This window comes from Linepithema humile, chromosome 4, assembly GCF_040581485.1.
Source record: "Linepithema humile isolate Giens D197 chromosome 4, Lhum_UNIL_v1.0, whole genome shotgun sequence".
In the NCBI taxonomy this organism is placed as follows: Eukaryota; Metazoa; Arthropoda; class Insecta; order Hymenoptera; family Formicidae; genus Linepithema; species Linepithema humile.
The window spans coordinates 29,431,176-29,446,531 of NC_090131.1; the positions used below are offsets into that span (position 1 = coordinate 29,431,176).

The 15,356-nt window shown below is 32.9% G+C and overlaps 3 protein-coding genes and 1 long non-coding RNA gene across 5 annotated transcripts in view; 2 read left to right on the forward strand and 2 right to left on the reverse strand.

Moving 5' to 3' along the window:
- The first annotated feature begins 204 nt into the window (after positions 1-204).
- Positions 205-1,344, forward strand: LOC105673328 (coiled-coil domain-containing protein 137). The gene is made up of 2 exons (XM_012368875.2): positions 205-392; positions 466-1,344. The coding sequence occupies exons 1-2, from the start codon at positions 316-318 to the stop codon at positions 1,292-1,294; spliced, it is 906 nt and encodes a 301-aa protein (XP_012224298.1). The 5' UTR covers positions 205-315; the 3' UTR covers positions 1,295-1,344.
- Positions 1,326-3,480, reverse strand: BORCS5 (BLOC-1 related complex subunit 5). The gene is made up of 2 exons (XM_012368876.2): positions 2,560-3,480; positions 1,326-2,071 (listed from the first exon to the last, which is right to left on the reverse strand). Exons 1-2 carry the CDS (start codon positions 2,868-2,870, stop codon positions 1,567-1,569), a joined length of 816 nt encoding a protein of 271 aa, XP_012224299.1. The 5' UTR covers positions 2,871-3,480; the 3' UTR covers positions 1,326-1,566.
- Positions 3,481-3,990: 510 nt separating this feature from the next.
- Positions 3,991-15,356, reverse strand: part of LOC105673331 (uncharacterized) — a 50,888-nt gene continuing 39,522 nt past the window's right edge. The window contains exon 3 of the long non-coding RNA XR_010890018.1: positions 3,991-4,145. This is a non-coding gene — a long non-coding RNA (uncharacterized lncRNA). The remainder of the gene's footprint in view (positions 4,146-15,356) is intronic.
- The window catches only part of LOC105673323 (uncharacterized), a 48,422-nt gene continuing 41,653 nt past the window's right edge, over positions 8,588-15,356 (forward strand). For both annotated transcript variants that reach the window (XM_012368859.2, XM_012368860.2), the window contains exon 1: positions 8,588-8,921. The gene's annotated coding sequence lies outside the window, so the exon portion shown is untranslated. The remainder of the gene's footprint in view (positions 8,922-15,356) is intronic.

The window sequence follows — 15,356 nt, forward strand, 5'->3', positions numbered from 1 at the left end:
AATTGAGCGATTAAACTCAAATAATATACAAGTTTATTCATATTGCTTATGTTGATCACATGTATATGTATATTCATTATTCACAGCGAGAAAACAGATTTTTTTTTCAAAAATCAAGAAAGAAAAATAATCTTATTACATAATTTGATATCTTATGAAAAAAATTTGTGTTTTAGAAATTCTAGTTTCTATGTCCCTAGAAAAAGAATATTCTCATCTCTAGAAAACAGTGTTACGATCAGCTGATTGCGTGTAAGCACGTGCGAGCGTGAAACAAGCGATATCCGCGAAACGAGAGGACGTCGAGACGCGAGTATGGGACGCAAAATACCGGCGAAGAAACATCGAGGTGTTAAGGACCCCGAGAAGCAGCGTGTCAAACGCTTGGCGGAGTGAGTTACCAGTAAAGTTCGAAGTTAAGTGATGAAGTATAGATAATAATACTGAGCCGTCAGCGGATTTTAGGTTAGAATCACGCACGAATGCGCCGCCAAAAGACACGGACGAGCAGGCGATTCCGAAGAGCCTGGAGCACGTGATCAAACTAAAGGAAGCCGCAAAGACCAGCAGCGGCATCCTGAAGAGAAAACGGAAGAGGAAACGGAACGCGCTCATCTGCGTGGGTCAACAGCATCTCAAACCAAATCTGCACCCAAAAGCAAAGCCGGAAAAGGTCGTGCCGGTGTTTCAGCAACAACCAGGGGAATCTGGTCAACAATTCTTTCGCAGAGTGTCCAGAGATACAAATGCTTTTCTTCAAGACACTGCGTTCGAGAATAAATATAAAATTGATATTGAGCGTAATCCTGAAACGGGCCGAATTCAGAATTTAACGAAAAGAAAACGCGAGAAAGATGATATAGATATAGAAACATTGCAAGCTAAGCATAAGAACATCAAAAAGAGGAAGAAAACGGTTGAAGATTCCGCGCGTTTGACAAAGAGCGAGAAACGAAAGCTGAAAGAGCGTTTACGGAAGGAAAAAAAGCTGGAGGACGATGACGAATTTAAAAGATTGCAAGATAAGGTTGCCTTTGGTGAAGTAGTCCACGAACCTCCTAGACTAAAGATCAAATCACAGAACCTTAATCAAGAGAGAAAACCGAAGAACCTACTGCTAAATTCACTGCTAGAAGATTCCAAAACTTCTTCTGCTCCTAAAGTGATTGATCGATCTGGAAAGAGGAAAAATTTACCTACAGCGGAGAGGAGAAGGTTGGAGAAACAACAGAGCGAGATTATTGCTGCCTACAGGCAGCTGAAGTCCCAGCGGTTGATTAATAGAAGCTCTTAGGGTATGTTTAAAATTTACCAAGACAATAAACTGTGTTTCAATGAAGTATATATTTATTTCTTTTTTATTTGGTTTTTAATTTGTCCACACTGCATGTAGAAGTTGTTAAAGCTCTTGATAATGACGCTTATTACAAGCTTGTTGAAGTTTCTTGACAATGTTTCAAGATCATTCTTCGCATTTTCTTTGATCACAAATTCTTTATGAAACAGTTACGGTTGAGGTTTTCCTTGCTAAAAATATAAGTTAGAAGATTCACATTCAGGCCTGTCTTATCCCGTGGTCCAGACAAAGGGTTCGAGCCTTTCCTCCACCGGCAATAGATTATTGAGAGTCTCAAGACTCTCGAGAGTTTGATTGAGCAACGAGTGGCACCTGGTGAGCTGACGGCTGAGCTCATGCACTTTGTTCAGTTGCTCAGCAAATCTAGTGAATCTCTTCTGCCGATCTATAGCAAAATTCAATACCTTGCTGAATTCCGTTTCCATATTAATGCACATAGCAGCCTGTTCCGCAGCTATTGTCTGCGCGTTAGTGTTCAAATGATGCTGATAACGCGCACACAAGTTGAACAGGCCGATAGGGTCAAGTCTCTCGAGGACCTCCGGATCGCGGACACCCGGTGGTAGATTCAGCGTGCCGCGCATAATAGGCAGAAACATCGGGATACTTTGCAGCTTCACCAGATCTGGATCTTTGTCTGCTGTTGGATCCGCTTGAGCCGCCTTTACTACCACAATGTTGTGCACCTTATCCGATGTGTTGATTTTTCTATGACTGATGGAGAAATGGAAAGAGATCAGATAAAATTCATCATGATATATTGGATTATTATATATGCAAAATATGATATTCCGAAAGTTTGAGTTTTATAAAACATTTTTGTGAAATATGAATGTTATCTATATATTAATTTATTATTAACTATTCTAAAGAAACATGACTTTTTCTGTTCATTTTATAAAAATATGAAAAATATTTACTGTTTCTCGTATTATATTATTTGTGAAAAGAATAGAAAACTCTGGAAAATTTGTTTAATATTACTATGATACTAAAATTGCATATATGATTTTACAAAAACAGTTTGCAAATACAAATTTCACAAATTATTGACTAAAAAATATCCCATTTTGATGTATAAATAGATGTTGGTACAAAATTTAACATTCGAAATATGGAGTTAGAAACACATGTTTTCTTATATATTTCTATTTTTCAAAAATTTCTTGAAATTAACATGCAATTTTCACGATAAAACTTACCTATGATTTGTACCGAGGCTGTTTTTTCGCCTCGAGATCTCCCCAGCTCCAATAGTTTTTCCTCTGTAGAGCTGTGACTGCTTGTTTGTCATCTTTGGTGAATCTCCAATAGGTCGATTCACTGTATAAGAGATATACGGAAGATCTGAATCAGAACAAATACTAGCACCAGGACTGATGCATCTTGGTGGGGTATCCTCTGGTACTCTCTCACGACTTGGGACACTTTTGCCACGTCTAAGCTGATTCGTCCTAGATCTGCCACTATTGGCACCTTGGCCACCACTTTGAGAGCTTTGTTCAGATCCCATTTTGTAATTTCTTGAGACTTATTGAACTCCAGAAACTAAAAGTGTCTTTATAAAACTACATACTTCTATCAACTCACAATATATTTCATGATACTTGATGTTGTTTAGTCGTCTTTGTGAATCACGAGTTTTAGGAGAAGTTTTCCGAATCTTTGATTTTTTTATAAAGTTTACCAAGCAAGCAAGACCACACACTTCGGTGAAATATCACAGTATTTTCAATATACTTAATATATTTAATAGTACGTATAATTCTATCTTCCCAGGTTTTATATGAAAATGTTGATGATGCTTCTTGTTATACTGTTTGTATCTTATCGCAACACATCATAATTGTGCTAATGTAATCACATTTTATCACTAAGAGGTTATTTGAATATATTGTTTAACGTAGAAAGTTCCCATTGTATTTTACACATTTATTTTCACTATTTAATATTTTGATTTTACTCTAGGTTTTGCATGTATTTATGCATTTTATTTATCCATTTATGCTTGAATCGTTTTATCATGACAGTTTCGCTCATCGTAATATCACTTCTGTCAATCGTTAACGCTGAGAATGTAAAAGTATAGTGAAGAATTCCTGCGAAAACTCAGGTTTCACAACAATTGCGCCATCTTACATGGCACCGACAAAATAGAAGATAGATCGTCTCCAGCAAGTCAGATGTCAAATGCCACCTACATTTTAACTCACAAAGTTACAAAATTTGCAATTACCTACCTTGTCGATAAAATACGTCACTTAATCCGCACACTTCACTTTCGAAAATGCCACACCAATGTATGTACAAAAATGTAAATAAAAGATAAAACAAAAAGTATGCATCCAAAAGCATACTTTAACAAGACTCTCATTTAACAAGAATCCATATATTAACATTATATGAACATTGTATTCTTAAAATCTATGTCTTCAAAATTTTAGTTGCTAAACTCAATTTTTCATAATTTGTGTCTCTATAAAATGTTCTTGTTACATGTATATTTAGTTAATATAATTTATATTTCTATAGTTCTATGATTTTATGATTTAAGAATAATAAATTGTATACATAGCTTGTAGTCAAATGTAAACTTTCTCTCATTAAAATGTTTTCCATTGTTAACAATAAGATAAGGCACTGATTGTCGAAACTGATTGCTCTTCATAATTGTGTAATAAATATTGACGAATGAAAATAGTAGATAATATCAATATTTGTATAATTGCATAAGTATAATAAATTCACTCACCCGTCGTTGTACCCAAGCTAACCTCTTTAGCTGTGCCTGGAAAAATTAATATATATTTTAGTTATTATGAGTTATGCAAATACACATTAAAGATATATGTTGATTATTATGGCTTATAGTATCCCAACTATATATATATATATATATATATTTAAAAAAAAATAGGCACTCACCAGATAGAATATTTCAGTTTATTCCACCTGTTGCAGATTTTGTCTTAGATTATTTCACATCAGTGCCATCGAAGAATCGATAAATGTCGAAAATTTGCACTCGTTATTTGTTATCATAACCAGTTTGAATCGATACTGTTCGAACTGAACCAACATTGTTAACTGAAAACACTCGCGGCAAATAATACGTTATGACACTCGCGCGTCACTTTGATCGGCACTCCCGGCAAAAATTTGCATTGGTTATGTACTTTTAACATGGTGGATGCGGATTACTAAATACGTGATTAATTGCAGAACGTTCACGCTCTGCATTTCAAACCGACGCACGTAGAGATACTGCGCACAACGTTAATATATTTCGACTAGATTGCTAGACGCCCGCCGCTCGCCGTTACAACTTTAGCACGAGAGTAATCAAAATCTAAATTTTTAACAAAAAATGTCGGAAAAAAATATTAATTATAGTACTACTATTCAAAGTCGTTTTCGTTTTCGTTTTTGAAAACATTTTTATCGCCTTATATTACAGCTATTTTGAATATCAAGTGTCTCAATATATTAAAAGACACGGTTGTACGTACAAAATAAAAGTACTCGACATTATTGTAAGACGACATCGATACATCATAAAAACAAACATCTATCGCAAACAGTACGCAATTTCGTTGAACGAACGCATTAATTATTCATTATCAAAATTACGGGCAGATCTGTATATCCCTCGCGAAAAACTAACCTTTGCATTTTGATACCGCGGTCGGATTTTCATTCCGGAATTATTATAATATTATGTTTTGTACATATGAAATAAAAGCGCTTAACATTGTTCGAATCGCATTGTATTCGAAATCATTCATGAATTGTGGTTATTACGTGAATTATAATTGAAATCAGAGTATTAAAACTTACGACAAACTCTACGTGCGTTTGGAGAATAACTGCGCTCTTTCACTCTGAATTTGGCAGCACGATGCGCGAGAATCGCGATTTCGATACTGCCAACTTTGATTATGAATAAAACAATTGCTTTAAATATTTCGAGATTGTAGTATGCATTTATTTGAATACTGCAACTTGATGTTATATTGTTTATAAATAATGTATAAAATTAAAATAATCAATACATATATTTTTGTGTCGCAGCAATATAAAACTAAAATTTATTTTATCTCGCGATTACGTACATTTCGTGTATCTCGATAACAAATTTATGACTTGAATTCATGATCAGAGTTTGATAGCGTTTGTAATTAAGTAGGCTAATTAAGTGAGTAATTCGCAAGCTCATTAGGTGCAGATTTTCGATATTCATCGATTTTTCAATGGTGCTGATTTGAAGCAATCTAAGACAGAATATGCAATGTGTAGAGCAAACTGCAATATTTGGTGAATATAATTATATTTTTGTTCATGATTTAAATATATATAATTCTAACATACACATGTATATACAATTATAATTATAGTCAAACTTTAGTATTTTTCATCTGATTTTTTTTTCTTTTCCGCTGTCTTACTATTTTATAATTATATGATTACTATTTTATAATCACATTTAAGTAAAACGAAAAGAAAACATATCACGCAATATTATATAAGATACTATAAAAGATCATGCTTTTGCTGTTATTTGATGTACCAATATTAAAATTTATTAGACGATATTGTCTCTTTTATTTGCTTTACTATAAAATCTTTCTTAATTAATTAGAAAATCTGTTAAAATTAAATTAAATATTAAATTTCAAAATTGATTAAAGTTTATGTTTTTTGTTTTTTTTTATTTATGAATTTTCTATATGGTTTTTGTTCTTTTAAGTTTTTATTTTGATATTTAAGGTATGTTTATTTCTCGATATATTGAAATATTAACATTTACACTGAAGTATGATTTATCAAGTGCAGTTTCTCTCACGAATCTAAGGAAGTCAAGGCTATATGGGGTGCGCGCGCGAAACGTATCTTGCAGAAAATTTACGACGACGCGAGATATTATTATCGCCATAAATTATTATTATCACCGTAAATTATTATTATCACCGTGGAAATTGGTTCGCAAAAAGTGCAAAAATCGCAAAGTTGATAATGAAATCATATCTGTTATCGCGTAAATTTACTCGCTGACATTCACGCTTTTTTTAACATCGTTCCACTTTGCAAATCTGACAATCTTTTTCGTAAAAATTTATTACACTCATCTCACGCGATGTATTAATTTTCAGTATTTACATTACATCTATCTGTTATTTGCGAGAAATCAGATTATACTTCTTGCAAATATAGACAATTACAGTTCGTTAAATTAAAAATATATAGCAACAATCATCAGAAAGTACCATTTAATATTTAAAACGATAAAAGAAGAATTAGATGATTTGATAAGATAAGACAATAGTGTGAGGTCACGGGAGAGTTGATCTGCCAAGTAAATAACCAAACGACCGAATTTTCGTCGCGAAGTTTGTATGTTTGCGCGCACTTTTCCGCATATCAAATGTACGATCGAAAGATTTTCTATTTTCGTGGTACATCTAAAATATGAAAAATCTCTAAAAAATATAGAAAACTTCAGAAATTTAAAAAAAACAATACCTGCAAAAAAAATATGCAAAAGTTTTCAAAATTGTACTTAAATCTAATAAAAAATATAATAATAAAAATATAATAATAAAAAATATAATAATAAAAAAAAATACATTGTGCATGCACAGATAATTACTCTCATCTTTATACCAATATACTAAAATAATACAAATAAAATTTATACAAAATATATGTATATTGTTTCTATAAATTTTTCTATTTGTTTTTTATTTATAAACTTTGTAAATTTATAATTAGGTAAAATAAGTTCATGTAATCGCATTGCAAAAAAAAACGAAACGTCCAGACACGTATATTTTGTTTGCACATTTGTTCGTGAATTATTTTCGTGTTGAAATGTGAAATACGTTACACTTGAAAAAACACTTGTTTCGGAAAGTTTATATCGAAATATTGTTTTAGCGAACGTTTTACACGCCTTGCGGCAACGGCGGCGGTTTATTAATTAACTGATGTGAGCCGCCACATACATGGATGCAAAATATCACGCAAATTTAGACCAGTAAATCGTGAAACATTTGTACATTTTACGCGAAATCGTGTTTGTTTTAATTATTATTATTTATTATTTTATTGATTTTTACTGTATCGTAAATTATCTTTTAGGACATTTTACATTACAAAACAGTATCATATTGTCAGTGAAAGATTATAAATAAAAAACAAAATTTGTTTTTTTGTATTTACTCAACATACATCCATCTCGCATATTATGATATATCCTTTACGTTTTATACGCGATCGTGTATATTGGCCGTCGCGAAGAAGCTGAGCGTCGTACGGCACCTTTACGATATCTTTCCATTTTTTTGATGACGACAGAGGCGGTCGCCTCGTGTTAAAGTTTTGCGCACCAGGATATGAGCAATTCGAATTTAATGCCGCTTTTATGCTCGCTCACTCGATTTTTATCTCGGGATTGCGCCTTCGAGGGATGCGACCTCACGAGCCCTTTTGCCCTACTTTTAAGTCATCTTCTCATGATCTACACCGATCTATGTTGATAATCCTTCACCTTGACCATGAATAGTTCGTGTAAATCAGAATAATACTGTTCTAGACGTTTAGTATCCTTTTGAATCTCGGGATACACAAGATACACAGAAAATACAGAAAAAGTGGAAAATGATTTCATGTATAACAATATAATTTTTTTATGCAATGCACATGGTACAAGAGTTAGCTGAATATGAATGGCTAACAACGTAATATGCATTTTGCGCGAAATGGTTGAATAAATTGTCATTGTTGAAAACGGCAAAGTGATTGAAAATTGGACTCGGCAGAAAATACCACGCAATATCTTCTTTATAAACGACAAATACTCTTTCAGTTGAAATAAATTTGCAAAAGGATGAAGATATTTGTAAAATGTAATTGAAAAAAATTATTTCTTAATTCTCTTTTGTCTATATTCAAATAAGTATGCTTAAAGAAAATAATAAAGTGTAAATGCGTGAATTATATTTATTTTTAAAAGATAAAATACCAAAGACTTAGAAAATTGACTGTATTATTCTCTCATCAAGCACAGCAGATGCGTGCATGTGCAATTACAAATTTACGACGCTACACACACGTCGAAGGATTACGTGGTGTACGTAGAATATAGCTAGATGAAGCTGAATGCGATTTGGTGGGAGAAACGCGCGCGGCGATCGCGTTGACAGAACCGACGGAACGCGCGGCGCGTCAGTGCGCAGCGAGCTGCCGGCATGCGAAGTTGGTTTGTCGTGTGCTTCTCACCCTAAGGATCGCACAGCCACGTGGTGCTTTCCTACAGCATATTATTGCGTGATCGCGTGACGCTTTCGGAAACCGGGTCGTGCGTTTCGTTTCGTTGCAATTCAAATTAACGACGATTGCCGACGTTACGAGGCCTGTCCCTCGATTTTCCGCGGTATCGTGAAGCTGTCCTGCCGCGAATTCAGAGCGCACAGGATAACCGCGAGTGTGATACTTGTGAATGCTAAATATTATTTTTCCAACTCTATTGCCGAGAGGACCGATTAGGACAAGAGTGACAAAAAAGGTGTGTACGACTTCAAGATTATGTTGTTATTCCTATCTTAACAATCAATTGTAAGAGAAAGCTTTCAATTTGCAAAATAATTATTAACTATTAAAATTATCATAAAGAATCGAAGTGTACAATATGTAGAATTCACAAGATTTCAATAATACAAGAATATTAGATTTACTGTTCATTAGAAATTTTATAAATTTTTAACATATGTAAAAAGATTTAGAAGAAATTGATCTACAAAATTAATGAAATTTATTAAATATATCGTGGAGATGCACGAGAGTAATTTTTGATAAATTTAAACGCTGATCAAAGTTATCTAGACAATTAAATTCTTTCTAATTATTGATCTTATCTGGAAATTTTATTAAAAATTAAATATTAAGGTGTACTCTATTTCATAAGAAACAATTGATTCCATTTGTTTTCACAAACTTCGCTACAAATGCTAGTGTAATACAAGTGTTGACGTTTGAAATTCAAAGAAACAGTTATTTCTTATTTAGATGTTTATGGTAAACTCAGTAAAGTACATTTTAAATAGGAGTTTTATTATACTTGCGAAATGTACGTTGCATCATTAATTCGCGAAGAAAATGGTGCACCGACTCGCGATAAATAATTCATAGAAAATTCGCATCTTACGCAAAGTAACACGCATGTTTATTCATATTTTAATTACGCAACGAAAGCCTTTTTTAAGCACCCCCTCCCCCCTCCTTCCTCTCGTTGCAAAAGTAATTAGATCTCCCCGTCTTGGCACCCTTCTCTTTGAACACGCTGTACACTTTAAAGCTGTTTCTGTCTAGGAATAATATTTCACTTTAAATATATTTACGGAGGATTATTATTTCACTGTTATTTTGTTATTATAATTAAATATTATTTTATTGCGCCTGCCATTTTATTTATTTTTACTCATGGTATCATTTAGATTTGCAAGCGTAATTTTTCAATTTGTTATTTAGAGCTGCACCAAAAATGATCAGATAAACAGGGCCGAAACATTTGTCAACATTTCTTTTAATACACTGATATTATTAGCAAGCACATCTTACGTCTGACTCGACAGTCTCTTTGCTTTCTTATTTAAAAAATTATTTCTTTCAGATTTCTTGTTTTTTTTTATTTTATAGTAAACATTAATTTTTTTAATTTTAATTTTATAGTATTTTATTTTTTATTTTATAGTAAACTTTTATAGTGAATATTAATATAGTATTCAAATTACTAAAACTAAGTTAATATTTAGTATATTAGATAATTACTGATGAAACGCACGTTAATACAATTATAAGATTATAATCGTAAATTGTTGTAATGACATTAAAAGTAAACGAAATAAATTGCACGCTGCCTAAATTGAAATGGAAAATTCGCGTTCCATTGCGAAATTGCGAACTGCGTTTGTTTCGACAATTGCGGTCCACCGCGATAAACCGCATAATAACGTCAATTTGCTCGACGATGAACAACAATAAAAAAACTTATTCTGAAGTTTGTCCGCGGAAATAACAGCGTGAGAAACGGTTATTCGGGAAATTTCAGAACATGTCAAATTGTGCGACGAAATTTTTTTGGAGGATGTTCCGGAATGTCAGGACAATGTTAGCATTGGACACTTTAATATGTAAAGTGATAATTTTATAATTAAATATCTATTAAAAATATCGAATGATAATAATATTAAAAATAAAACAAATTAGAAACGTAAATTATCTATACAGTTTTCAATTTATCAATTATATAATGTTATTATAAAATTATAATTTTTGTAATTGGGAAAGCTGTAGACAACTAAAGATCAACAATTAAAACCACACGCCGCTCTAATGTCTATTTGAATTAAAATTAATTGACAACCACATTGATCGCATTTAGAATCGAGCGGTGTTTTGGTGTAAAATCGTTAAAGTGCTATTCTCATAACTTTCGAGGTTCGGCCATGCTACGCCAAGCGAACTATCTAATAATACGTCGGTCGTTTATTGTGTTATTTCGCGATTACGTAATTTCAGAATTAATAACTAAAGACAAATCTACTGTGGAAAGAGAAAAATAATCCGTTAAGTCCACGTTGTCGAAAATACAAACCAATACGCTCCAATAGGCGCTCCAAACTAATTAATAGCGATGAGTTTGTGTTCATCAAATTGTTACATTTTGAAGATAGACGAGAAATATGTAAGATTTATGAGGAAAACGTAAAACAATTAATTATATTTCATTTTGTTCATTAACTAATTTTGATTAAAGATATAGTTGCGAAACACTGAATATCATTATATCTTTATTGATAAATAATCTGCAGTAAGAAATCTAAACGCGTTAACTTCTTTTAATTACGATTTAATCATGATTACATCAGACTTTTTATAAGACTTTATAATTGTCCGCTCTTTTATCACAAAAACAAGTTCCATGTAACGATATTGAAGAAATATTATTTCTCGTCTCCTCTCTTATGCGTCAACAGATTATTATTGTTTTGTAAAAATGAATTAAGATCAACGAATGTATCATTTTCGTACTTTGGAAAATACTTGGGTGAAAATAGGGAAGAGGTTTTGAGTTTTCAGGGCCATCAAGATTCGTGGTGAGCGTAGGACGTATAGCAAGCGCCTTTGAAAATAGATCCGGCGTGATCTAGAATAGTTCCAGCTGGCCGAAATCCTGATTCTCGAGTGCATCTTTTTTTAACCGAATGCGACAACGCGCATTTGTAATGTGCATAACGATATATGTACAAACAAACATGTAATTCAATAGTTTTATTATGCTAAGTATGTTCTTTCCCTGATTTCTCTATCAATTTAAAAATATAATTGTAAGATACGTAAAGAGGAATGTGTAAATATAAAAAAAAATGTACAAAATCGATTTCAAAATAATGCAAAATAATATTTGATCAATAGTTTCGAGCAGTATAATTATTATAGCATCAGGAAAACACGTAAAATAACAGGAACAATTTTATTTCTGTAGGCAGCGTTTATTCGCCTCAGGCTGTAATAAATGCTCGGATGCGCGTGGAATGCACACCTGTGCATACAAAAAAAAATGCAATCGCTTGTGTTTTCCAAATTGCTGCCGTTTCATATTTGCATCCGCGGTTTATTTCTTAATTAGAATTCCATTTTTGACTTCAACGTTTTATTAATATTAATATTATAGCGGCATTTTATATAAATTAATATTATATATAAATTTATAGTGCTACATTACGCACAATGTAAAATATAGTTCACCCCTAGAAGAACGAAAATATTCCATACGAGTATTTTCAATATTTTTAACGTTTTATCTTCGACATTTTAGTGCGCACCTGTGCATACGAGAAAAATAAATTCAGCTGTGTCTTTCTAAATTACTGTTACGCCACATCTGTACTTGCGATCTGTTTCCTGATTATATATTCAATTTTAGTAAGTGAATAATTTCGACAATCTTTATTTGATTGAACAATTATTACTTAAGCAGATAACAATTATAACGCTCGCTAATTATAATTGCATTATGTAGCGAGCGCAGTGACTCAAGGTCACTGTACGCGGTTGGTTTCCGTTCTGCGTTTTCCTCTTTTCCTCGCATTCCTCGTTTATTCATCCATTATAAAACGTAACACTATCAAGCTACCCGAGCACAAGTAATTCTTACTTTGCTGAATGAATTTTTTTAATTATTAATTAAATTTAATTAAATTTAATTGATATCTAACAATTTTTTAATTGATATTAAATATTTAATATCAATTTTACGTTCAGCCCGTAAATAATGTTATTAAAAACAATATAGATTAATATTGTAGATTCTATATATATACAGTTCTGCAAAATAAAATTTGTCCAAATTAAGCGCGATAGGGAAGAGAAAGTTGTTGTGCGAATTTGCAGGTATTATAGATGGTGTGATTCGCATGATTGGTATTATGCGACGCACGTATCGTCGTCGCAGCTCACCGCGCAATATGTCTCAGTTTGCGACACGGATAAGGCCGCATCTTCTTGATTAGGCTTTATCTCGTCCACCCACGGCACGGCGGCGCGGATATTAAGATGAACAAGCGTAACACGCGCACAGCGAGATCCATTACAGCGATCGCACATGTCTATTTCAAACTCATTCGAAAAGAAAGGACATAACAAGTGTATGATCGTAAATTTTTTGATGACTTTTTCTCGATTAAATTGATTATTTATGTTGCTCGAAATCAAAATGCACGTTATTACTATTGCAACGGTTCTGTGCTGTTAAATATGCTGCACAGTTTAAAGTGTGTAACGAACGGTCGATGAAACGAGCAACTCAGCATCTCATAGATCCTCCTAGCTCCGATCATTTCTTTGCTTCACGTTTGTATTTTACCGTGCTTTTCCTTGAAACAAAGTTTTCCTTCATCTTGCCGAGCGAGCGCAATTTTCCGCGCGAGCAGATGACACGGATGAAGCGCGATCGTCAAGATACAACTCGTGGACTCCTCGAAGAAACACTTAGGCGCAACTCTTTTGCTATCTCTGGTATTGCTGTTGTTCCAAAGACTTCATCTCTGCTGTGCGGTGTGAAATTTTCTACACGGAGACAAAACTATTTCATCTCGATTGTAAATATGCAAACATAATCAATCTAACATTTAATTTATTAACTTAATAATTATATATATATATATATATATAATATATATGTAGTTTCGAACTCTTCGAGGAATTTTACAGATGTAATTTAAAAAGACATTATTTTTATATTACAGTAATATAAAATAAGCATTGAACAAATTTTACGATTGCGGCAATTTTCACGTCCGTCCTCATTTCATCTTGCGATTTTCCGCATAATTTTTCTCAGTTACGTTACGCTTGTCGCTCTTAATATGGCAGCGTGAATGAGCGAGACGAGATCTAATCGAAAAAATGTGGCCGAATCGAATGCGGAAATAAATTAAGAGCAGAACTTCTTTCCCACGAATATTTCGCAAGTTTTTATACTTTGTATATTTAATACAAATTTATAGAATTTATGGTAATAATATTATTATTATTTATATAAAAATATGTATAGAGAGATGATTGCATATTTATATATTTTTTTAATTTTTGAGAACACAAACCGACATCTTTTCTAAAAAACTCATCGGATATCGCCGATTCGCGTCACGTTGCAGCTATCGACAAAAGGGCTAAAATCAAAGTGGAATAATATGTGTAAAGGAAAAGCGGGCAAACAATGATAGCACGCGCGGAAAATCGTCTTATGACGCTCCGCATCGTTCATATCACGATGTTACACGGTGATTTCCATCGGGCGTAAAATTCACGTTCCTTGCACTCCTTCCATTTCCTTCCACAGCAGATGCAATCTGCCTCTCGTTTTCTCGTTTCAAATCTCTTGTCTTGAGGGGCACGAACTAAAGTTCACACGTGTGTGAAAAGTATGCGTTAAAGCTTAGCACATAATGTAGCCTTCAATACAAATAATTGTTCGCTTTCATTTTTTAGTACAGCAAGGAAAAACTTCCAAATTTCACGATTTTATATAAAATTAACGTTTTTATTTCTAGAGTTTATTCGAATATTTCAACAACACTCCGTACAACAAGCTTTATCGGATTTTTTTTCTCAAACTATCACTCAATTACATTTTCCTGCGATTCGCGAACTTTGTTAACATAAATTTGCTCCGAAATTCACAAAGAGACCTTTGAAGGTGCTTTAGAGCTACAAACGATCGATAAATTCAAAAACAACGAAGCAGACAATATGCATTTATTTATTTCGATCGTCGTCTTCTTCGATTCAATGATCCTTTATATTACAATTTGTTTATCGAGTGTTCTCGACGGCGTTAATATAGCGCCAATTAGTATATTGAGCGTTCTCAAGCGGAAATCAGGATCTCTCGTACTCTTTCGTTTCAAAGAGAGTCTTTACATTAGACTGAAAAATTTTAAAAGAGATTTCAAAGGAATTATTTTCGCGATAAAAAATTGCATCTCACTGTATTTCAATTTTAATCCGCTGATATTTAGCATCTTAAATTCATATTCTTAGACAAGAGAGATAATTATCTTGATATTCTTTTTTCAAACATATTGTTTTTTATATATATTTTGTCTTGCATTTTTTAATACACGACATTCGATATTAAAAAGCTATTTCAATTATAATTTTCCATAGTTAAGATTTTTCGATAGAACGATGAAAGAGTAGCGAGAGTTAATTTGTTGCCTTGCTGAAAAAGCTACTGATAAAGCGGCTGATTGACAGTTTCGTAAGAGAAGCGACAAGCCAGAAGATAGCAAGTTTAAATTGAGTTAATTATCTCGGATAATGAGACGAGCCAACCAGTGCTGAGACTGCGATGATAAGTTATACACGTGTAAAATATGTACATTTTTGTGAAAATGTCTCAAATAAAGTCCCAAAAGAAAATCTCAAGAGAAACAAT